This window comes from Polyodon spathula, chromosome 9 (assembly GCF_017654505.1).
Source record: "Polyodon spathula isolate WHYD16114869_AA chromosome 9, ASM1765450v1, whole genome shotgun sequence".
NCBI lineage: Eukaryota > Metazoa > Chordata > Actinopteri > Acipenseriformes > Polyodontidae > Polyodon > Polyodon spathula.
Window position 1 is genome coordinate 16,377,462 of NC_054542.1, and position 26,172 is coordinate 16,403,633.

The 26,172-nt window shown below is 39.4% G+C and overlaps 1 protein-coding gene across 2 annotated transcripts in view; it reads right to left on the reverse strand.

The window, feature by feature from the left end:
- apbb1 (amyloid beta (A4) precursor protein-binding, family B, member 1 (Fe65)) overlaps nt 1-26,172 on the reverse strand; it is a 116,022-nt gene that overhangs the window by 54,848 nt on the left and 35,002 nt on the right. For both annotated transcript variants that reach the window (XM_041258766.1, XM_041258765.1), the window contains exons 4-6: nt 25,922-26,007; nt 12,824-12,878; nt 1,981-2,127 (exon numbers count right to left, since the gene is read on the reverse strand). In XM_041258766.1, the coding sequence (XP_041114700.1) occupies nt 1,981-2,127; nt 12,824-12,878; nt 25,922-26,007 (288 nt within the window). The remainder of the gene's footprint in view (nt 1-1,980; nt 2,128-12,823; nt 12,879-25,921; nt 26,008-26,172) is intronic.

Sequence of the window (26,172 nt, forward strand, 5' to 3'; positions counted from 1 at the left end):
GTGACAGACTGCTGTGCCTTTAATTATCAATTGCTGTTGCTAAAACAAATTGATGTCACCATGACAAGCAGCGCATTTTCAGCTTTTGATAGGTACATGTAGCAAAATGGTTTGCAGTGTGCAGGTGTAGAGGTGATGTAGTGCTTGGCAATAACAGAAGCAATACAGTTCACGGTGAAAAACAGCTCTTTTATTTGGCTGGGTTGCATGCTCGCAACTCTTAAATAATAAGAACTGGCTTTACACACCAATGTGTATCACTTATTAAACCACGGGGTTCAGTCCTGAAATAATAATACACTAAAAAAGACACACACAAACACAACACGGTCACAAGTCCAGAGTGAGTGCTCTTAGTGAAAGCAGTGATTTACAAGTTTAAACATGCACAGTGGTGCAGTGTAGTCCGGGTTTGTTTGCTGGCTGTTTAACTACAGCTCCCGGAGCTTAGCCTTCTATAAATGACAAATGTGACACTTTAATACAGAGACAGAACAAAACACAAAAACTCACGGTTTCTTTATACAACACAGTCCTTTCGTAATCATAACCAAGAAACAGATTGCTTCTGATATACCCTCAGTCACACCCCTTCGTTAGTGAGTGCAATCATGTATCCTCCAATCCATGACTGACACATGTCCTACTGCATTAAGGTGATGACTTCTGGTATTGTGACTCTGCCCACTTTCTGGATGACCGACTTCCAACTGACCCTGGAATGAACTGCTAAACCGTGCCTTCACAGGTCGGTAGGGAGATTGTTGACTAGGATTAGAATCAAGGTCAGTTGATCAGTATATATTGATACTGTATATTTAATTACATAGATAATATGTATATAGAATAGAACTAGGTACCACACTAAATTACATAGTCAAAATATTTAGATGTGCCATGGAATGTCACGTATTATTATTATTATTTTTACAAATCAAGTCTAGTTCATTTTAATTGTTGATATTTTGCTGGCTAAATTAAAAAGATACAAAGAACTACATTGACAGATATTGTGCTTTATTTTGCATTTCCTCCTTCGCTGGTTTCTTCAGTAATTTATGTTTGAAGCTATTGTGAAATGCATTACTAAACAGGGTTCCAGCCCTAGTGCAGAGGATGAATGGGGACCAAATCGCTTGACAATATTTTGATCCCGAGCTGGTAGTTATACAGTATGCCAGAGATCCCGCAGCTCAGCCCCCCCCCCCCTCGGAACACAGACTAGCTCATGAATCATCCACACGCCGCCGTGTTCCAGACAGGAGGCCTGACAGCCAACTTTTCTCCCTTTCTGATAACCTGGACATGGACCCAGAACAGGACACACACCGCAATCAATTGGGCATGGGGGCAGTACTTTTGCACCCTTACAGACTGTTGATTGGGGCAGTAACATATCACTGAGCAGTGCTGACAAGTACCAGTCTTACAGTATAAATTGCTCCACAAATTCATGTTGTTCCAATGCCATGCTAGCGACCTATAATGGCAAAGACTGGGATTTGTTTTTTTTTCCGTTTGCACGTGCAGCACGGAGACATGACTGGACTGGCTCAGATTCACTTCCACAGCATGTTAGAGAGAACTACTCTCTCTTAGTAGAGCAGCTCACAGTGGTTCGGTCAGAAGGATCCCCCAACCACATTCCATAGGACACTTGGTGAACTCCGTCACAGTAAGGAGTCATGACGGGAGAAGATTGAATTCATGCGAACTTCATGCCCCAAGGGAAACCACCATGGCTACCCAAAAGCCAAGACTGGAGAGAGGAGCCTTATTTGAATGCTGAAGGTCCAGCTATCAATTGGACCCAACCATTTCAGCAGTCACGAGCTAGAGAGGGAGCATCGGAAAGACGCCAGCCTCTCTATATTGAACAGATGGAAAGACACCGAGACGATAGCGATGCGAAAACAAATCTCCTTGGAAAGCACAGCAGTAAGTTGTACCTTACTCTCAGTCCCTAGTCCCTTTCCCTACCTCTCCCCAGATGCCAGCTGTGTTGTGCAGATTGTATTTGTGGTAGGAGAGCTGACGGATACAGTTATTGACTGAAATACTGATTTTCCCAGGGACCAGTTCCTCTTCTGACATCTCTACCCAGCCCAGAGAACGAACAGCAAAACACTGTAAAAACAAAAACAAAAAATCCATTAAGCAGAGTACCCACAGAACTTCCAGTCCCTCAGCTCGAACAGCTAGAACTGGAAATGTGTCATCCTGTCTCAATCTAATATGCACCTTTATTTGTAGGGCAATAACATTCTTCAGCTGGAAGGTAATCCTATTAGATAACAAGACATTGTCACCCAACATATTCCCCAATGATGTATATCAGTATTTAAATCAAAAACCCAGAAACATTAGATGCCTTTTAAATCTGTTTTATTCTGAAAAAAAAACTTAAATCAGCACGTGTAAAATAAACAGCATGTGTGAAAATAAATTGATCCCTTAAGAACAAAAGAACATAAGAAAGTTTACAAATGAGAGGAGGCCATTTGGCCAATCTTGCTCGTTTGGTTGTTAGTAGCTTATTGATCCCAGAATCTTATCAAGCAGCTTCTTGAAGGATCCCAGGGTGTCAGCTTCAACAACATTACTGGGGAGTTGATACCAGACCCTTAGATTCTCTGTGTAAAAAAGTGCCTCCTATTTTCTGTTCTGAATGCCCCTTTGTCTAATCTCCACTTGTGACCCCTGGTCCTTGTTTCTTTTTTCAGGCTGAAAAAGTCCCTTGGGTGGACATTGTCAATACCTTTTAGAATTTTGAATGCTTGAATTAGGTCTCCGCGTAGTCTGCTTTGTTCAAGACTGAACAGATTCAATTCTTTTAGCCTGTCTGCTTATGACATGCCTTTTAAACCTGGAATAATTCTGGTTGCTCTTCTTTGCACTCTTTCTAGAGCAGCAATATCTTTTTTATAGCGAGGTGACCAGAACTGAACACAATATTCAAGATGAGGTCTTACTAGTTCATTGTACAGTTTTAACATTACTTCCCTTGATTTAAATTCAACACTTTTCACAATGTATCCGAGCATCTTGTTGGCCATTTTTATAGCTTCCCCACATTATCTAGATGAAGACATTTCTGAGTCAACAAAAACTCCTATGTCTTTTTCATAGATTCCTTCTCCAATTTCAGTATCTCCCATATGATATTTATAATGCACATTTTTATTTCCTGCGTGCAGTACCTTACACTTTTCTCTATTAAATGTCATTTGCCATGTGTCTGCCCAGTTCTGAATCTTGTCCAGATCATTTTGAATGACCTTTGCTGCTGCAACAGTGTTTGCCACTCCTCCTATTTTTGTGTCGTCTGCAAATTATCCATTATTGATGTTGCATCCTCAAAAAAATCAAGCAAGTTAGTTAGACACACTCTCCCTTTCCTAAAACCATGTTGACTGTTTACCAGGACCCTGTTACCATATAGGTTATTTTCCATTTTGGATCTTATTATAGTTTCCATAAGTTTGCATATAATAGAAGTCAGGCTTACTGGTCTGTAGTTACCTGGTTCAGTTTTGTTTCCCTTTTTGTGGATCGGTATTACGTTTGCAATTTTCCAGTCTGTCGGTACCACCCCTGTGTCAAGAGACTGCTGCATGATCTTGGTTAGCGGTCTGTAAATAGATTCTTTCATTTCTTTGAGTTCTATTGGGAGGATCTCATCTGACCCAGGGGATTTGTTTATTTTAAGAGCTCCTAGTCCCTTTAACACTTCTGCCTCGGTTATGCTAAAGTTATTTAAAACTGGATAGGAACTGGATGACATGTGGGGTATGTTGTCCATATCCTCCTTTGTAAAAACTTGTGAAAAGTAATCATTTAATATATTTGCTATTTTTTTTCTTCATCTACGATTTTGCCATTTGTATCTCTTAGACATTTAACCTCCTCTTTGAATGTTCTCTTGCTGTTGTAATATTGGAAAAACATTTTGGAATTGGTTTTAGCCCTCTTAGCAATGTTCATTTATATTTCTCTCTTGGCCTTTCTAACTTCCTTTTTGACTTGCGTTTGCAGTTCCGTGTACTCTTTCTGTGTACTTTCTTTTTGGTCCCTTTTTAATGCTCTGCAAAGTGCCTTTTTTCGCTGAATATTTTTTTTAATTGATCTATTAAACCATTTTGGCAATTTAGTTTTACATTTAGATTTGTCTACTTTAGGGATGTAATTGTTTTGCGCCTCTAGTACTACATTTTTGAAGAACAGCCATCCTTTTTCTGTGGATGTATTCTCTATTTTACTCCAATCTACTTCTGTTAGTCTCTGTTTCATGCCTTCATAGTTTGCTTTTCTAAAATTGTAAACCTTAGCTTTAGTCATTACTTTTGGGGTTTTAAAAAACACTTCAAATGAGACCATGTTGTGGTCTGAGTTTGCCAGTGGTTCTCTGACCTCTGTTTTAGTTATTCTGTCTTCGTTATTTGAAAAGAGTAAATCAAGGCATGCCTCCCCTCTAGTCGGTGCCTTGACAAATTGTGTTAGAAGCAGTCATTTGTCATTTCCGCCATTTCAATTTCATCCGTCGTGCTCCTCACCGGGTTTTCCCATTTTATATGGGGGAAGTTGAAATCCCCCATTAGTATTGCTTCTCCTTTGCTACATGCATTTCTAATGTCACTGTATAACGGATTATTTTGCTCACTGTCTGAATCTGGCGGTCTATAGCATGCTCATATTACTATGCCCTTTGAATTTGTGTCCGTTATTCTGACCCATATTGATTTAGCTTTGTTTTCTTTGTCCAGGTTTAACACCTGGGCTTCAAGACTGTTTCTGATGTATAGCACTACCCCTCCACCTCTTCTGTCCTGCCTGTCTTTCCTATACAGTGTATACCCACAAATATTATATTCATCCCCATCACTCTCAAACAACCAAGTTTCTATAACACCTATCACATCATAGTTACTTGTTAGTGCAGTAGCTTCAAGTTCTAAAAAAAATTTTCTGATACTTCTAGCAGGACTGTTCACTGATCAAAAGTCAAGGACACTGAAAAAGTCAAGGACACTGAATTAAGAGTGCACACATTATTAAATGATTTAAAAAAAAAAAAAAAAACTCATTGTACATGTTGGTACAAATGACATAAGGGACAGAAAATCTGAGGTATTGAAAGTGAATTTTAAATTAACAAGGAAGTTGAAAGAGTTAGGATGCAGAAGTATTTTGTCAGGCTTTACCTGTTATTGGTAGAGGGCTAAAATGTTCGTTAGAATGAGCGCTAGAAATACTTGACTGGCTGGCTGGTGTGTGCAAGACTCAATTAACTGGGACTGCTTTTGGGGAAGAACTAGATACTACAAGTTAGATGGACTGCACCTAAATAGGTCAGGGGCAAATAGACAAGCTGCAAATATTGAACAACCACTAACCAAGATCATTCAACAGACTCTTGACACAAGGGTTGTACCAACAGACTGGAGAGTTGCAAACGCAACACTGATCCACAAAAAGGGAAACAAAACCGAACCAGGTAACTACAGACCAATAAGCCTGACTTCTATTATATGTAAATATAATAAGATCCAAAATGGAAAAATTACCAACATAGTAACAGTATCCTGGGAGTTGTGGACCGACCCATGGTCTGGTGGAATATTTGCAGGAACTCAAAGAGACAGTTGATTGGGAGTTTCAAGTGTGGTGGGTTTTATTAAGTTCACAATAATTATTGTTCCTTTGTAAAACACCTCATTGGCACAAGCAATAAACTTTGAACAAACAAACAAACAAAAAACAGTTTCAAACAAACACGTTACCTAAACTTATACTAGTTTATAATGCAAAGAAACCCAAACAAAAACCTGGCTTCAGCAACTATCACTTTTTTATTATTAATTCCAGGCTTGTAGAAACCAGCTACTGCCTGCTCTCTCTCTCCTACTGATCCAGGCTCTGGCTTTTATATCCCTTCCCCAGGAAACCCCGCCCAGGACTGATCCAAAATAATACATGTTTACTATCCCTTATTTATAAAACAATTTACAATAATCTAAAAAATACTTTACAATACAATACTGCTTCCCTACTCTGTGGTATTATCCTAGGAACTCCAACCCATTAACATATGGGATGTGGAAAAATGTGCTGTACCTGTTTTACCTGCTATATGGCACTCTGAAGCTTAAATCTGTCACAACGAACATGGCTGCCGCTAAGCAGCTCTGCCCCTCACCGTCATGACGCGGCTCTGGCTGTGCTGCTTCAACACACTTCATCCTTTTCTTAAAATAAGACTTTTAAATTCACTTTTAAACAATAACCTAGCAGTAATTACAATTCACTAACTTTTACACTCACATTTTTAATATCAGCATTATAAACCGAAAAGTTAGTTTGATTTCGTTGATTTCTTTAGCTACTTTTTTTTCCCGTCCACCTATCTCTCTGACCATGTACACCTGTTCAGGGAGACAACAGTGTTCAGCTTTCCATAACATATATTACTTTTTTTCCCACCACGTCTGGCATTTTATTATTCTTTCCCATATATTTATTTTCTTTTGTTTGTTTTCCCCATAGGATCCCACCGGTTACTGATCCTATGTATATTATTTTACTATACTCATACAACAGAGGTTTTTATTTTCCTTTTGGTTTTTCCTTTTATAACCACATCTCCTGCCCCCCAGTCATATAAACAAACACAGAGGGTTTCACTTTGTTATTGTCTCTGTCCATATACACATTTTCAAGGGGCAGAACAGGCTCCATCACATTGGGAGACAGTCAACATGGTTTTAGGAAAGGGAGATCGTGTCTAACTAACCTGCTTGATTTTTCTGAGGATGCAACATCGATAATGGATAATTGCAAAGCATATGACATGGTATATTTAGATTTCCAGAAAGCTTCTGACAAAGTCCTGCATAAAAGATTAATTCTCAAACTCAATGCAGTAGGGATTCAAGGAAATGCATTGTGGCTGGGGTTGATTAGTTGATTAGCTATTTAATGATCAATCAGCGCCCAGCTTTGCTTCCCATTGAGAGGAGGGAGCTGAGGAAGCAGGTTGGTGTTTGTGGTGTTTGTGTTTTTTTAAACTACAGTCCCACTCCGAGTCTCTTGGGGGCGCTATCTTACTTCTGACACCACGTGTGGTAGGATAGCCGGGAGGACAGAGACTCTGACAATAAACTGCAGTGAAAGCGCTGCTGCGCTGTTTTAATCCACAAAAATGTCAAACAAAACACAAATCTCACACACAATACGCTTACAAAATAACTGTTCAGGCTGGGCAGAGCCTTCACTGAACTTCATAACAAACAAACACAGTAACACTCACCCCAAAACACCTCCACCAAACAAAGTAATTTCCCCCTTTTTATAGCATGTGGCTGGAGCCTAATTATCAATTATTTAATTAGCTCCAGTCACATTCTCACATGTATTTTGGCAACCACCACCAAATCACCACCCCACAATATTTACAAAATATTTACATTTACAGTGCCGTGAAAAAGTATTTGCCCCGTCTGATTTTCTGCATTTTTGCACATTTTTCACATTGAATTTCGTCAGATCTTTTTGTGGGTTGCAGTAGTATATAGAGGGAGTATGAGAGAAAAAAATGACACCAAAGTTTGGTGCTTCTTTCATTTGTTTGGTGTGCAAGGTAGTCAAACACGCAATCTTCAGGTGTGAAAAGGGTATTGCCCCTCTAGTTAACTTTACCCAATTAAAGGGATAATTAGGGTCAGCTGTTTGAATGCTTTGGTTAACAATCAGGCCTGATTTGGGCCAGCCCTGCCAACATAAATCTGACTAACTTTGGCCCTTACCAGGGTGAAGCTGTCAGCACATAGGTTCTAGAAGCACAACATGCCACGATCAAAAGAAATTCCTGAAGACCTCCGGAAAAAGGTTGTTAATGTCTATCAGTCCAGAAAGGGTTACAAAGCCATTTCAAGGCTCTGGGGCTCCACCAAACCACAGTCGAAGCCATATTGTCCAAATAGAGAAAGTTTGGGACAGTAGTGAATCTTCCCAGGAGTGGCCGTCCTGCCAAAATCTCTAAGAGCAAGACATAAAATCGTCCAGAAAGTCACAAAGAACCTTACAACAACATCAAGGGATCTGCAGGCCTCTCTCACCTCAGCTAAGGTCAGTGCTCATGACTCCACCATCAAAGTGGAACTTTTTGGCCAACATGAGCCCCATTATATCTGGTGAAAACCAAACACTGCACTCCACAGTAAGAACCTCATACCAACGGTCAAGCATGGTGGTGGTAGTGTCATGATTTGGGGATGCTTTGCTGCACCAGGACCTGGACAACTTGCCATCATTGAAGGAACCATGAATTCTGCTCTGTATCAGAGAATTTCACAGGAGAATGATAGGCCATCCGTCTGTGAGCTGAAGCTGAAGCGCAGCTGGGTCATGCAGCAAGATAATGATCCGAAACAAACATGCAAGTCCACATCAGAATGGTTGAAGAACAAGAAATTTAAAGTTTTGGAATGGCCTAGTCAAAGTCCAGACCTAAACCCATTGAGATGTTGTGGCAGGACCTGAAACTAGCAGTTTATGCTCGAAAACCGACAAATGTCACTGAATTGAAGCAAAAATGTCAATGAGTGGGCCAAAATTCCTCCACGGCGTTGTAAGAAACTGATCAATAACTACAGGAAGCATTTGGTTGCTCTTTGCACCACTGGACTCGCGTTTGGAGTCTAAGTGGGTGATTAATTTTTCACACAGGGGCATTGGGTGTTGCATAACTTTCTTTAATAAATAAAATAAGTATCAAAATATTGTGTTATTTGTTCACTTGGGGTCCCTTTTATTTAATATTAGATTTTGGTTGAAGATCTGACAACATTCAGTGTCAGAAATATGCAAAAATGCAGAAAATCAGACAGAGCAAATACTTTTTCACGGCACTGTACATGGATAACATGTAGAAAACAAAGTACTGATTAGAGGAGAAACCTCAAAATGGTGCGAGGTATCCAGTGACGTACCAAAGGGATCAGTATAGGTCCTCTGCTATTCCTAATTCTTAGATTCTGGTATAGTACGCAAACTTGTTAAATTTACAGAAGATACAAAAATAGGAAAATTGGCAAACACTGTTGCAGCAGCAAAGGTCATTCAAAATGATCTAGACAAGATTGAAAACTGGGCAGACACATGGCAAATTACATTTAATAAAATAAAGTGTAAGGTACTGCAAGCAGGAAATAAAAATGTGCATTACAAATATCATATGGGAGATACTGAAATTTGAAGAAGGAATCTATGAAAAAGACCTAGGAGTTTTTGTTGACTCAGAAATGTCTTCATCTAGACAAAGTGGGGAAGCTATGAAAAAGGCCAATTAGATGCTCGGATATATTGTGAAAAGTGTTGAATTTAAATCAAGGGAAGTAATGTTAAAAGTCTACAATGCATTAGGAAGACTTCACCTAGAATACTGTGTTCAGTTCTGGTCACCTCACTATAAAAAAGAAATAGTGCAATGAGCGACCAGAATTATTCCAGGTTTAAAAGGCATGTCATATGCAGACAGGCTAAAAGAATCGAATCTGTTCAGTCTTGAACAAAGAAGACTACGCGGCAACCTAATTCAAGCATTCAAAATTCTAAAAGGTATTGACAGTGTCGACCCAAGGGACTTTTCCGACCTGAAAAAAGAAACAAGGACCAGGGGTCACAAATGGAGATTAGACAAAGGGGCATTCAGAACAGAAAATAGGAGGCACTTTTTTACACAGAGAATTGTGAGGGTCTGGAATCAACTCCCCAGTAATGTTGTTGAAGCTGACACCCTGGGATCCTTCAAGAAGCTGCTTGATGAGATTCTGGGATCAATAAGCTACTAACAACCAAACGAGCAAGATGGGCCGAATTGCCTCCTCTTGTTTGTAAACTTTCTTATGTTCTTATGTTCTTATGCTGTTGGTTGCTTTGGATTATTGCACCAGCACCGCACCTGCTATACACCTGTTCGCTATCAGCAGCCACTTTTCCACAACCCCTCATAAATAGAGCCGACAGGGGTCAAAACCAATGACCAATTGAGAACAATGGGCTGTCTCTGAACGAGGACAACCCATGAGAAACCCTCCACCTAGACTCAGGTACGCCCAAAATAACCAAACTAACCAATCACAGGGTGAAAGTCAGGACAACAAAACCAGCCACGCGACTTTCAAAGGACGTGTTGCCCATGCATGTTGCCCTTGAGTGCTGCCTAAGTATGCTCTCCACAGACGAGGTGTGCTCGAGGAGTGTCCACCCGCTAGATGTGGCTTGGAGTTCTGAGAAACTGCTCTGAAGAAAGTTGCGGAATCATGGGAGCATAAGTGCTGGAATTCAAGGAAGGCAAGGAAGAACCAAGGTTCTGAAGAGTGGCTAAAATCAGCTTTGAAGAGAGCCGTAGCTCTTTGCCCTACGAGAGACTAAAACAAAAAAGGAAGCATAGCCAGCCATACAGAAGAATTACAACAAGAACACTGCTAAGAACTACATAACTTTTCAATTGCAACGCATTATCTGAACTGAGTTACATCTGGTCAACGAAACTATTTCCAGTCGGAAAACTGCCAACAACTATAATGCTGCAAGACTTGGAGATCAACAAGCTGATCTCCATTTGAAAATAACTATTTGTTTTTTGCGAGCCTATGCAATACAATGCGTACAGCAAAGCACCGTCTTCATTGGAACTGTGGATCCAGAGAGCTGCAGTATTCATTGACACAGATTGACATCTGTATATGGAAATCAATAAGTATTCTACATCTCTAATAATAAATACTTTATGACTCGAGAAAGTAACTGAAGCAAATGCTATCAAGTATCAACTGTTCTAGGAATAGAATATAACTTCCTGTTTTAGAGTGTGTAAGAAATGTATTTTGTTTGTTTGAAATGTGCAACTCAAAGGAGTTGCCTCGTAAATGCAGAGAATTTCATCTTTGCGTCTTTGTGAGTTAATTTGAATATATAATCAACTGAGGGATAACATATTATTAGTTTGGTACATCATGTCTAAACTAAATTAACATGGTAAAACTAATTTGATAATTTAGGTACTGGAATGTTGGATTCCTTTCTCAATGGGAAGTTGAATTAATTCTCGTTCATATTTACATGATCGATTGCAATGAGAAACAGGTATTGAAAATACTAATGCAAAGTAGACACTTTGTGTGATAAGACATATTCAATATTAGTATATTAACCATGTATGCTAATGATGTTACGGTCATTGTAATTGTTTGACTATGGAAAGTGTACGCTATCTCTAACCAATAGCCTTTCCTTTCTGTAATATTAGATTAGTTGTGCACCCCTTTTTATTCCTAAATAAACTATTGCTTTATAGTTCTGACACATTGTGTGAATGTCAATTACTGTCTAAGGTAATCCGAGTTCTACATGATCTCACCGAACTATTATGTTATGTCTTGGTGTAGCAGGGCAGGAGCCCTGCACATGAAGAGTGGGTTTTGTGTATATATTGTAAATTAAGTGTGTAAATTGTTGTAATCAATTTAATGAAGTACCTGATGCTCCTGGGATAGCCTGCCTGCTGTGTGTGATTGCCAGCTGTGGATAATCAGCAGGTAGGTGTGTTCCAGCACAGCGTCAGGTATAAAGAGGTCCTGTTTGTTCACCTCGAAGCTTCTGCAAAGCCACGGACAACGGGCTAAAGATCGTCCACGCTACCCGGACATTGAGACCTGGCTGCGTGATCCTGATCACCGTGAGAGTGACCCGGGATCAGAAGCGAAACCGACGATGACCCTGCTAGTTGTCGGAGTCGGGGTTTGGTTGTGATTGAACAGAGATGATTAGTTCAGGGATTGTAAATCCCACTAATGTATAGTGAGCGAGGTGTATAGAGCAGGACCTCCATGCCTTAGGGAGTAGCGCACGCCATTGTTACGGCACCTTTATTTTGATAGTTTTTTAACTGTGTTTTATTTTGCATTTTTGTACAGCTTGCTGTATTAGTCCTCTGTGCGTTACCATCGTTGTAATGTCACATGACCATCTTTATTTACTTTCTTTCTGTTTGCTGTGAATAAATCCTGCGCGCCTGCAGGGCATGTCAACTTCAACTCCTGTGTTGATCTCCTGCCTATCACTCAGCAGCGAATGTACACACCCACAAGCAAGACCCTGTTACACTCGGTTATTAACATGTGGACGTTCTTAAATAGGGCGGCTCCAGACTAATTTATATATTAATAAATTGTATACCTAATTCACTACACCCTGAATGGGTTAACACCCAGTTACTTACAAATTATTGACCCTCTATACTCTTGTAAAGCTCCTATTGAAGGTTATGCCTTCTGTCATGGAAGCTGCAACTCTTACTGTTTTTAAAGATTGAAGATGTATTCATACAATATATATTTTTTTTTAGTCTCAGTTTTCTTATTTTACAATCAAAATGAAATTTTCTTTTGAACTTTTTTACTCCAATTTTAGATTTTTGTTTTAAACTTAATTTTTCTAACTCTATAAACTAGATTTTTATCTTAGTTTTTCAAATTTTACAATTAAAACGTTTTTGTAATCACTATTTAATATTGATTTTTATCAAATTCTGTATTACACTTTTTAATTGGTTTCATTTTCTTTTTCTCTTGTGTGTGACGCGATCCTTGTAATGAAAGGCGCTATAGAAATTGAAGTTGTTGTTGCTTAGACAAGATTATATAATTTGTATTGTCTCATTCAGGTACTTCGACAAGCAAGCACTTATGAAAATACATTCAAGTAAACTTTCCAGCAGCTTTCCTGTACCTATTCTCCATGCAAGAAGTGAGATGTACTATACCTTAGCTTCCTGGTCAATGCTGAAAGACTTCATCTTCTCCTCTTCAGACAGACTGCTGCAAGAAACAAACATAACCACACTGTAGCACATGACACTGGACACACATCCTTAAATATTTGTTGTGGTATTGGTGAGTAAAAAAATACAGAGGTAGACTAACTGTGCAGAGTCACTTAGAATAGGAAATTGATTTAACATCTCATCCGCAGGATGGAGCAAAAGGAGGCTAAGTGACTTGCGCAGGGTCACACAGTGAGTCAGTCAGTGGCAGAGGTGGGATTTGAACCTATGACCTTCTGGTTATAAGTCCTAAACTTTAACCACTGGATCACACTGCCTCCTAGACAGAAAGGTTTCATAAAATATAAAATACATGTACATTCATACTTTATAATCCCCCCCCCTACATATAGGAGTTATTTTATTATTTTTTATTTTTTCAGCACTTCATACACAACTGTCCTTCCTTCACTGAGCACACCACCTCCCCCACTCCCCAAACATGTCCAGTTGGTGCACAAGTTTGTAATACCTAAATTCAACTCCTTACCAACATCACCCCCCGTCAGTATTCCCCTCTCCCAATTCTTACGGCTCTTTAATATGTCCAACTTGGCCTGGCCCAGCAAGAAATTTACCAGCTGCAAACAACACTTATTTTTTCAAAATAGTGTACACCAAAAATAAAAACAACTGAAGAAAAATCGACGTTCAGCCCATTAAATAACTCTTTTATCCCTGTCAGTGCTAGGGGGTGTACGACGTACGTCCTAAAATAAATTTCACTGTAGCGCCGGTTGTGACCACCAGATAATTTAGTTTATTTTCTACAGAGTGTGTAGAAGGGTTTTATCTCTCAAAATATGTGAATGGTATATCAGTCACTTCATTTATAAAGTGCATGATTGATGTGTAAACTGCCCTGTATACGATTTCTCTGTGTTATTCAATGTTGGATGCGGAAGTAAAACAAGACAACAAAAAGGTCTGTATTAGATTTTTTATAGTGCTTTGATTGGCGCAACTTTTGAGGGATACAACATTTAGAGGATCTAAGGACCTATTTTTTGCAAAAGCATGTGGTGTTTGACCAATCGCTACTGACATTTTAGGATATGTGTGGGAGGGTTTAGTCTCTCAAAACGTGTGAATGGTGGATTGATCACGTCAATCAAACAGTGAATGATTGATGCCTAAACTGGCTTACAGGGTTTCTCCGTGTATTTCAGTCTGGAATCCAGTAAGTCAAATACACAAACTGCAGTCGTGTGTATACCGGGGCAGGGTAGGAAGGGAGCTTAGTTTCAGGTAACAACAGCCTACAGTATAGAAAGAATTGGATTCCAGCAGGACCTCCTTTTTATGGCACATTTTATTTGTAGTTTTTGTACTGTGTTTTGTTTTGCATTTTTGTACAACTTGCTGTATTAGTCCCCTGTGAGTTACCATCGATGGTAATGTCACATGACCACCTTCATTCACTTTCGTTTTCTTTTGCTTATAATAAATCCTGCGCGCCTGTGCCAGTGTTTCAACTCCATGTCCATGTGTCTCTCTGCGTGCTTAATCAGCAGCTATCCACACACGTGACACCAGCAAGACCATGTCAAATATGGTGTCGGAAGTGGATTCTGCTGCATCCTGCCGAGGCAAGGCTAGATAGCTACAGAGAGACAGAGAGGAGCAAACCCCTAAAATTTTTCTTCAAGGACTTCTCTGTACTTTGCTCCATTCATTTTCCATTCTATCCTGACAAGTGCCCCAGTCCCTGCCGATGAGAAACATTCCCATAACATAATGCTGCCACCACCATGCCTCACAGTAGGGATGGTGTTCTTTGGGTGATGTGCTGTGTTGGGATTGCACCAAACATACCGCTTTGCATTTAGGCCAAAAAGTAGCATTTTAATTTTGTCAGACCACAAAACGTTTTGTCACATGGCTACAGAATCTCCTCAGTCTCCACAGAAAAAGGATGGTTGTTCTTCAAAAATGTAGTACTTGAGGCGCAAAACAATTATATCCCTAAAGTAGGCAAATCTAAATGTAAAACTAAATTGCCAAAATGGTTTAATAGATCAATTAAAAAAACTATTCAGCGAAAAAAGGCACTTTACAGAGCGTTAAAAAGGGACCAAAAAGAAAGTACACAGAAAGAGTACACGGAACTGCAAACGCAAGTCAAAAAAGAAGTTAGAAAGGCCAAGACAGAAATAGAAATGAACATTGCTAAGGGGGTTAAAACCAATTCCAAAATGTTTTTCCAATATTACAACAGCAAGAGAACATTCAAAGAGGAGGTTAAATGTCTAAGAGATACAAATGGCAAAATCATAGATGAAGAAAAAAAAAAGCTAATATATTAAATGATTACTTTTCACAAGTTTTTACAAAGGAGGATCAGACAACATGCCCCACATGTCATCCAGTTCCTATCCAGTTTTAAATAACAGCATAACCGAGGCAGAAGTGTTAAAGGGACTAGGAGCTCTTAAAATAAACAAATCCCCTGGGCCGGATGAGATCCTCCCAATAGTACTCAAAGAAATGAAAGAAGTTATTTACAAACCGCTAAACAAGATCATGCAACAGTGTCCTGACACAGGGGTGGTACCGACAAACTAGAAAATTGCAAACGTAATATCGATCCACAAAAAGGGAAACAAAACTGAACCAGGTAACTACAGACCAACAAGCCTGACTTCTATTATATGCAAACTTATGGAAACTATAAGATACAAAATGGAAAATTACCTATATGGTAACAGTGTCCTGGGAGACAGTCAACATGGTTTTAGGAAAGGGAGATCGTGTTAACTAACTTGCTTGATTTTTTTGAGGATGCAACATCGATAATGGATAATTGCAAAGCATATGACATGGTTTATTTAGATTTCCAGAAAGCTTTTGACAAAGTCTCGCACAAAAGATTAATTCTCAAACTGAACGCAGTAGGGATTCAAGGAAACACATGTACATGGATTAGGGAGTGATTAACATGTAGAAAACAGAAAGTACTGATTAGAGGAGAAACCACAAAATGGAGTGTGGTAACCAGTCGAGTACCACAGGGATCAGTATTTGGTCCTCTGCTATTCCTAATCTATATTAATGATTTAGATTCTGGTATAGTAAGCACACTTGTTAAATTTGCAGATGACACAAAGATAGGAGGAGTGGCAAACACTGCTGTAGCAGCAAAGGTCATTCAAAATGATCTAGACAAGATTCAGAACTGGGCAGACACATGGCAAATGACATTTAATAGAGAAAAGTTTAAGGTACTGCACGCAGGAAATAAAAATGTGCACTACAAATATCATATGGGATTTACTGAAATTGGAGAAGGAATCTATGAAAAAGACCTAGGAGTTTTTCTTGTCTCAGAAATGTCTTCATCTAGACAATGTGGAGAAGCTATAAAAATGGCCAACAAGATGCCCGGATACATTGTGAAAAGTGTTGAATTGCTTCAAGGGAAGTAATGTTAAAACTGTACAATGCATTAATAAGACCTCATCTTGAATATTGTGTTCAGTTCTGGTCATCTCGCTATAAAAAAGATATTGCTGCTCTAGAGAGTGCAGAGAGCGACCAGAATTACTCCAGGTTTAAAAGGCATGTCATATGCAGACAGGCTAAAAGAACTGAATTTATTCAGTCTTGAACAAAGAAGACTACGAGGCGACCTGATTCAAGCATTCAAAGTTCTAAAAGTCATTGACAATGTCGACCTAAGGGATTTTTTTCGACCTGAAAAAAGAAACAAGGACCAGGGGTCACAAATGGAGATTAGACAAAGGGGCATTCAGAACAGAAAATAGGAGGTACGTAATCGTGAGGGTCTGGAATCAACTCCCCAGTAATGTTGTTGAAGCTGACACCCTGGGATCCTTCAAGAAACTGCTTGACGAGATTCTGGGATCAATAAGCTACCACAACCAAACGAGCAAGATGGGCCAAATAGCCTCCTCTCGTTTGTAAACTTTCTTATGTTCTTATATGTAACAGTGCGGTAGGAAAGCCCTACTGTATGAATGTGCTTGTTTATTTTTAGAATGGGGTCTCCCCCTTCGCCCGTGTTATTTTGTGTTTGTTTATTATGTTTTATTTATTGTATTGTATGTGTTTAAATGACTACGTAGCCAGAGGCCAGGGAGTAACTCGTCCTCTGCCAGGAATGATTAAAAACGTTGTGCAGAAGGTGGCCATCTCCCGAATTAATGAAGTGATTAATTTGTTTCGGGAGATGGTCACCTGCATAAAAGCCTGCAGCTCTCTGCACTCCGGGTGGATGTTCGAGAGACGGAATGAAAGTGAGCACGGAGAGAGAAATTTAAAACAGAAACGTATAGCTCAGTGGAGGCAATTGCCCAGCCTGACTTTGGTTTTGTTGTGTTTTTGTGTTCAAATTAGTTTTATTTAAAACCTTTATTTTCACTCTGTGAGCAGTGTTTTCTGTTTAAACATTTTATTTATTTTTGTTGTTTAATAAAATAAGCGTCTTTGCCTGCAGTACCTTACCTCTGTGTTTTGCTTCCTCATTCTGGCCTAACGTCATCACTCAGCAACATCCTGTACACATGTGGTGTTCAGCGTGGGATCACCAGTGCCTCCTGGACGCAGGCCAAAAGAGGTACTACAGAAGGGTACTGCAGTTTTTTCATTTTTTTTTTTTTTTTGGTATTTCAAGTGAGGAAGAGGATGGAAGGGAAAAGGAGGAGCTGGAGGAAGCAGCAACAGCAGCTGCAGAGGGACATCGACTGGGTCTATGTCCTGGACGAGTGGTGCACTGGTTGTGGGGAGTTTGGGCACACAGTGGCCACCTGCCCTTCCAATATCCGGGAGAGGCAGAGAGGAAGGAAGGAAGGAGTTGGAGAGAGGGGACACGGACCTGGATTGGGAGGAGTTCCAACGTTCCACTCTTGGGGCTGTCGGTGCTTCCACAGCCCAAGAGGGGGGAGTGTTAGAGAGTTCAGGAGTGGAGAACACAAGTCAGAGGAGGTAAAAAAATGATATAAAAGAAAACAATTGTGCGTTTCATACCCCAGTGCTGACTGTGTCTCTCTTTTTCCAGGTCTGTGATGTCACCACACACGCCAGCCTGCCACATTGATATTTTATTTTTTTATTTTAATATGGTACAAGTAATACTTTTGTTTTGTGATAGATAAATATCTTTGTACCAAATCCAACCCCTTTCTCTGCTTTTTGCTGGACACTCGTAGCTCTTCCAATTATTCAATAATATTATGATCTTATTAGAAATGGAATAAGCATTAATCTAGAAATTGGGGAAGGGTATTGGGCTTGTTATTTATATTCTGCCATGGTGTTAGTAGGCTGCTGTACCCATGAACAGAAGTCTGCAAAGGAAATAATGTGCACATGAAATCTTTTTTTTTTTTCTTTTGGGAAATATTTTCATAGTAGTCAAGTTATATGGAGTGATTTCAGCTATTGAATTCCAAGCCTGAATAAAAGCAACAAAGAAAATCAGAAAAACACCAATATCCCACATCTGCCAAGAGATCAGCGCCTTCATCACTGGTGTCACTGGCGCTCCTCCTGCTAGTCGCTGAGTTCGCCCTACCTACTGTTCCACTCCCCCTGGTCTCCAAGACATCGCTATGCCAGTCCACAGCCACATACCTCTGCTATCGCTCCCGACTACACTGCAGTCACCCAGGGCAAGCTGCCCGGGTCCGTCATCGCCAGGTTGTGGTCTTCCCAGAGGCACCGGAGGAAGGACCAACCCCCCTCAAACCCGCCCGTGCAAGAGGGCAAAGACTAAAGAAATCGGACTTGGGGGTGGGCGGTCCTTTTAAGGGTGGTGTTAATTGGCCGTGGTATGGCCAGTGTCTTATAACGACAGAGGGGAGGATGTATAACTGAGCAGGGAGGGGGGTTAAAATCCTCCCTGCCAAAATACATGTTAACACGGCCGCTCTTACTCATGTTCTTTTGCCTCTATAAAAACTTGAGGTTTTAAAATAAACAGGACTACACCTCCCAGAAGGACACGGGCTGAAAACAACCAATTTGATCATTGATTTTGATTATTTTATTGTTTAATTACATTTGTTAATTGTTTTATTAGTAATTATCCCCTGCACCTGGTTATCATTGTAAGTTAGAGCCAGGTGCAGGGTATTTTCAAAAAGCAGCCGGTCTGTTCTGGGCTGCTCGTGTGTGTAGAAGCCCGACTGTGCTGGTGTGGGTACAGCCGTAATTATAGAAGAAAGGTAGTGTAAAACCTTTTTGAGTTGTGCTGTGTAAAACTGTGTTTGTTTCGTTTTGTTTTGCAACTGGTAAACAAGCTTACCTGTCCAGTTGTTAGAGAACATTCCAGCCTGTGTTAGTTAGTGCTTGAATAAAAGCGAGGTATTTGTTTTATTTTTGTTATTGTTTATTAAAAACAGTGCGTAAATGCTTTGAAAACTCAGTTTCTCTGTGTGCTGGGTATGTTTGAAAGGGGCAACGAACATGAGCGAGTGGTCTCTCGATCACTATATATATATATATATATATATATATATATATATATATATATACACACACACACACACACACACACACACACACACACACACACACACACACACACATACAACACATGATATGTCTATACATACACACAAATGCATAAACGTGAATTGATATATCGCCTTGGTGGCTGCGCTACGGTAAAGTGTAAGCGACGCATAGCATACACAGTCGCCGGAATCCATCAACCAGTCTTAGTTTAAGGCTCAAGGGTCACTGTCCCAGTGAACAAGTAAAGGCTACTACATTGATTTCAGCTCAGCAAACAATCACTATGATCAGGGAGAATTAACCGCTAATTTAATTTTCTTTGATTAAAGAACTCAGGCCCTACAGAATGGTTGATTCTGCAGATTTCAGAGGCTTGGTGAATGTCCTGGACCCACGATACCAAGTACCCAGCAGGAAACAATTCATAAGTTATAATACCACAGACATACAACAAAGTCAAAGCTGAAGTGAAAGCTGAACTGCGAACTGCAAAACAAGTGTCAACTTACAATTGGCATTTATTCACACACGCTGAGTTCAGCAAAAACATGTTTAATATAAAATGAAAATAGGTATTATTTATAAGAAAAAATGTAATCGCACTGAACAGCTATCACCATTTTTGAAATATGCAAAACTGCAATATGCATTCATATTTGATTAATAACTGTTCAGTTTTCATTTTGGTAGCAATAAAACAAACATCAGCATCACTGAATTCCAATATGTATCACAATACATATCGCAATATTGTCTTCAGTATAGCAATATATTACAATACACATCCTCTGTCCCAATACCCATCCCTAGTAGACACCACTTGTATTGGAACTTTATTGAGGGAATCATAGAATACAATTGTGTACCAAGTATAAAAACCCCATGTCAAAGGTCTGTATCACTGACAGGGTTCTCCGCAGACCTTTTCAGCCAGGCAGGTCTCCCGGCAAAGTTGCTGTCGCCATCCGCTTGAAAAAACCTGATCCGTCCGTCTTACAGATGCTACAGTGCCTTTAACAGTAAGGATTTATTGAGCTTCTAGCAGACTAGATCACTTACGCGTTGCTGGGTGAAAAAAAAATCTTGGAACCACATGACAGCTGTGTTACGTCTTGACACAACATTGTTGAAGGGGTGGGTTTTCTGTGTTAGCACTTCGAGAGGCTAACATATTAAAAATGACTGCTAAAAAAATAACCGATTATTTTCAAAGCAAAAATAGCGACAATAAATGCAGGCTTTTCAAAATAAGCTGGCAATCGGCACAATCCACCGCTTACTACTATATTTGTGCCGACTGCTTTATTAAAAATTATTACGATTATTTTTGGGCATTGTCATTCAGTCAATTTTTGGGGTCGTATTATTGTACTGAAAGGTGATATATAGTACATAATAAGCTATACGTATGCAACAAAAAAATGTACCCAGGTGCTTGTGAGAGATATTGGGGGCGAGTACTGCGGTGTAAAAAAAAAATGGTTAAAATGAACAATTGCATTCAAAAATGTAGAACAGCAAAAAACTAAAATAGACATGCATTAACAAAATGCCCTGAAAACTTAACAAAGAAAACAATTTAAATGATTTAAATTAAGTGAAAAGGTTACCGGGTTTTTTTTTTTGTGAACTCCAACAGCGTTCTGTGAAAAGTGTTGAATTTAAATCAAGGGAAGTAATGTTAAAACTGTACAATGCACTAGTAAGACCTCATCTTGAATATTGTGTGCAGTTCTGGTCACCTCGCTATAAAAAAGATATTGCTGCTCTAGAAAGAGTGCAAAGAAGAGCAACCAGAATTATTCCGGGCTTAAAAGGCATGTCATACGCAGACAGGCTAAAAGAATTGAATCTGTTCAGTCTTGAACAAAGAAGACTACGTGGCGACCTAATTCAAGCATTCAAAATTCTAAAAGGTATTGACAGTGTCGACCCAAGGGACTTTTTCAGCCAGAAAAAAGAAACAAGGACCAGGGGTCACAAATGGAGATTAGACAAAGGGGCATTCAGAACAGAAAATAGGAGGCACTTTTTTACACAGAGAATTGTGAGGGTCTGGAATCAACTCCCCAGTAATGTTGTTGAAGCTGACACCCTGGGATCCTTCAAGAAGCTGCTTGATAAGATTCTGGGATCAATAAGCTACTAACAACCAAACGAGCAAGATGGGCCGAATGGCCTCCTCTCGTTTGTAAACTTTCTTATGTTCTTATGTTCTAAAGTCTACACCCCCTTGAACTTTTGCCATTGCCCTCTTGGTAGCCTCTCTGATCAGTCTTTTGATTGCTTGGTCATCCAGTTTGGAGGGACAGCCTGATCTAGGCAGGGTCTTGGTGGTGCCATACACCTTCCACTTCTTAATAATCGTCTTGACCATGCTCCAAGGGATATTCAAGCCTTTGCTATTTTTTTTATATCCATCCCCTAATCTGTGCCTTTCAACAACTTTGTCCCGGAGTTCTTTTGAAAGCGCCTTGGTGCTCATGGTTGAGCCTTTGCTTTGAAATGCACTACCCAGCAAAGGGAACCTACTGGAACTGCTGAATGTATCCTGGAATCATGAGAATCACTACAGTTTAACACAGGTGGAGCCCACTTAACTTGGGGTGTGATTTTGAAGGCGATTGGTTACACCTGAGCTACACCAAGATAGTTCACTTTTTATTTTTTAATTAATTTTCTACATATTTCTACAATATTTTTTTCATTTGGAAGTTGCGGGGTAGGATGTGTAGATAAATGAAAAAAAAAAAAAAACTATTTTAATTCCAGGCTAAAAGGCAACAAAAGGTGAACATTTTGAAAGGGTGTGTAGACTTTCTATAGGCACTGATAGAGATACACACACACACACACACACACACACACACACACACACACACACACACACACACACACTGTGAACAGGCTGGCTGTAATTTGGGTTTATGTCCCTTTAAAAACGTGACCCAGAAATAAATACGCACAGTTTTATTCAACATACAAATAAACGAAACAAAAACCTAGCTCTCATTGAGCACTCGCTACAAACTGGCAAGTCCCTGACTAACGCGCAGGACAGCTACGCTGTTTACCTGTCAAACAAAACATCACACACTTTTAACAAAAAGCTTTAAACCAGACATAGGTTTTACCTCTATATTTGCACAGCATCACAATCAAGCTCTTCACTCTACAGCCACAGCCCAGAACAAACTGGCTACACTCTAAATACCCTGCACCTGGTTCTAATTTACAATTACCTCCAAGTGCAGGGGATAATTAACAATTAACAAATAATACAATTAAACAAAATGTTTTTAAGCTGACACCCTGGGATCCTTCAAGAAGCTGCTTGATGAGATTCTGGGATCAATAAGCTACTAACAACCAAATGAGCAAGATGGGCCGAATGGTCTCCTCTCGTTTGTAAACTTTCTTATGTTCTTATGTTCCCTTTAGATACTGAGAAACTTGCCATTTTGACTGAGAAAGTGTACATTATCAGTGAGAAACCTTCAGCCACGCATTAACCCTTTTAATATATTTTTGTTGCATTATACAATTTTGAAACAACATTCCAACACAAGTATCTCAACAATTTAAAAAATTACTTTAAATTTAAACAAGACATTTATTATGGCTCTTCTTCTGATTTTGAAACATCCTCTGATCCTATGCAGCCCTGTTGGCTGTTACCATAGTTATAGACTGCATGCTTAATTGGTGGCCTCAATAAAATTGTGTTATACTACTGCAGAAAAACTAGCATCTGCACTGCCTTCAATTGTAACCATTTTTAAAGCTACTAATTGTTCCATTCTTGGGAATACCAAATACCAATTCCATTTGTTCCCACTTTTCATCAACATATTAATAATGAAATATGGCAATGGCATTTAAACATAAATATAATGTTGCTAGTTAAAACAAGTACATTTAATAAATATTGTTGCTGTAATAGTAAGTAAAGCACCTGAAGACACTTCAAACCTGTCATGTTTATAAACATCACTTTGCTGATTGCTGGCATTAAAACAATCACGAAAACCTAAGAATTATATTACAATAGTTCAGAAAATCAAATGTCCAATACAGTTGTGAGAATTACAATTCACAGTAGTTCAGTCTACAAATAAAAGGTGTTTATTGCTGGCATTTACAATAACAATAAAAAATATGAAACAGTTTAGTAACAGTCCAGCAATGTCATAGAGAGTAATCCAATGTAAAGTACTCCACAAATTAAGTTTAGAGTTTTACTGGCATTATAATAATAACCAGAATAAAATATGAAACTGATAAAGGCGTGGTGACTGACGTGTTGCTCTAAAACAGGTTCACTTCTGTGTATTACCCGATTGTAATTTAAATAGCGCCCCCTTTTAATGTAAACGCATAATTAATCCTCTCAATTGTTTCTTTCCTAACTCTGCAGTGTTATTTGCAAGATTTAAAAAGAGGCGTGTCTCCAGACAGAATGTCTTTATGAAATCAACAGTGTGTAGTATAGTGACTACATCCTTAAACAGCAAAGTGATCAGTTTCCTTTAATGATTGTAGAACTAGAAAAATAGTTTTGAGCTCATTTCTTTGTCGTCAGAAAATATAATTAAATTAAGAAATGGCCATGGTTTAAAAATACTAATTATAGCTTCGTTAAAGGCAGGTAGCGTGGAAAGAAATAAACTACACAATAAAAAAAAAAAAAAAAAAACACAATTAAGTTAGCTTACTTACTTCAGGAAAGCTCCGCCACGTGAGCGCAGTATCTTAGGTAGAAGTTTTTCAGTATAGAAAAATGCAGTGCTTTGCCATTGTTACCGTTTATTTGCTTTCTTATTCTCTATGTGTTTACAACTGGCATTATATTAATGGTATTGACTCGTACATGATCACGTGAATTACAGTAACTAAGAATACTAGCACACCATCCTCATATAGATAATCAGATTTCTTTTAGCTCTGTCTGAAACACTGCTTTTTTTTCTCTCGTTGGTGCAGCCGCCATGTTGAATTTCAGCAGAGACATGAAGTCACATGATGAATAAACTCGCAAAAAAATAAATAATGGACGTTATGTCTTCTTCAATTAGTATACACTTAAATGTGTATTTACGACTAATGTGTTGATTGCATTTTTAACCATTTCAAAACGCTTGAGATGAGTTCTTTAATGTTTTTTTTTTTAATGTTTTTTTCAACAAAAGTGTGAGTATTGTGATTTTTATTTATGTTTAATAGGTTTAATAGGTTTACCTCGAGAGGCTGGAGTCTCGATTGAGGTTGATATTTATGACAATAACTTGCCAAAGTTAGTAAACTGAGTTGACAGTTGCTCCAAAATGTGCCCATTTTAGCCATAGATGAAAGTTGGGTTATTACCATAACCCTGGTTCCCTGAAAAGAAGGACAACCATTACTGAATGGGAAGAGCCTCTCTCACCGCCAATCACTGAGCATATATAAAAAAGCTGTCCTATCAGGGCCCTGCTGTGAGGAGGAAGTCCCTCCCACCTCCTCCTGAAGCGGGTCATCCTCGCAGTAGCATATCGCCATTTTCTTTCGAAATCGGAGGTCAGCTGGGGACACTACTTTGAAGGTTAATGGTTGTCATTCTTTTTAGGGAACCAGGGTTATGGTAATAACCTAACGTTCCCTTTCAAGTGGAATGACAACCGTTACCAAATGGGAAGCAGAACCAAAGCTGTCCTGGCTCCAGATTACCAAGAGCACAGCTAGGGCCTGACCTCTAAAGCGGGACCCATAGCCTCTGTCCTATCCAGGTAACAGCACAGGGCCCGGACCAGGCAAAGCATGTGCTGCCTACAGTCCTCCTCAGACTCGTGCTGGGGAGGTCTGAAAGTTTCCAAAACGACTGGTTGGTTAATATGGAATGATGAGACCACCCTTGGCAAAAAGGCTGGGTTTGTTCTTAATGTTACATGCGAGTCATTTCCAATGAAAGCCATACATGTGTCATCGATCGACAGAGCATGAAGCTCACTTACTCTTCTGGCAGACGTAATGGCTAATAAAAACGACACTTTAAGGGGGACCCATAAGAGCCCGTAGCACCAGTTCCAGATACCACCTAGGACCATGCTTTTCATCAGCGGACAGAGCCTCTGAGCCCCTTTAAGAAATTGCACTGTCAGGAAGTGTGCCCCAGGGGACACAGAGTCAATTTTATTGTGACACGATAAAATTGACAGATATTGCTGCCAGGTAGACCTTCAGAGTGAAAGCTTATTTATTACTGGGCAACACTGTTATTACTGCAACTTAAGCGCTATATGTCAAACATGTACTGTACACATCGTGTACTGTAACTTCAACAGTCAATGACATGCTCATGGTCAGCGACAAATGTGAAGTCACTAAATGATTTATGTAAAAAAAATTCTTAAATTCCAGTTTCTAGTCAGAGAACATGTTCTAGTGTGAAAAGATGCAATGACCAGTTAATTAAACTCCACATCACGCCAACCTCAAGTACTGTATGACACAGTTCACGTTGTCATATGCTGCCACAGGAATCCAAGCCTAGCTACCACTGCATTTTGTTCAGTAAAAGCATACCTGAGGTTGAGTGAAGCATATTGCAATGTTGCCCCTTCAGACTCTCTCAAACTATGGTCAGGTATCACATCATCTGCCTGCAGTTCCTAAAGAGAAATAAAAGATCAGCAGATTTTGCAAGAGACAGATAAAACCGTTACCCAACAACCCCTGCTTCAGGGAAATGCCCTTCTTTTAATACTTCACGTAGCAACTTTTTGTGTTTGGTTGGAGGCATAGGTGGAACCTTTTGTCCAGACAAATTCTGCACG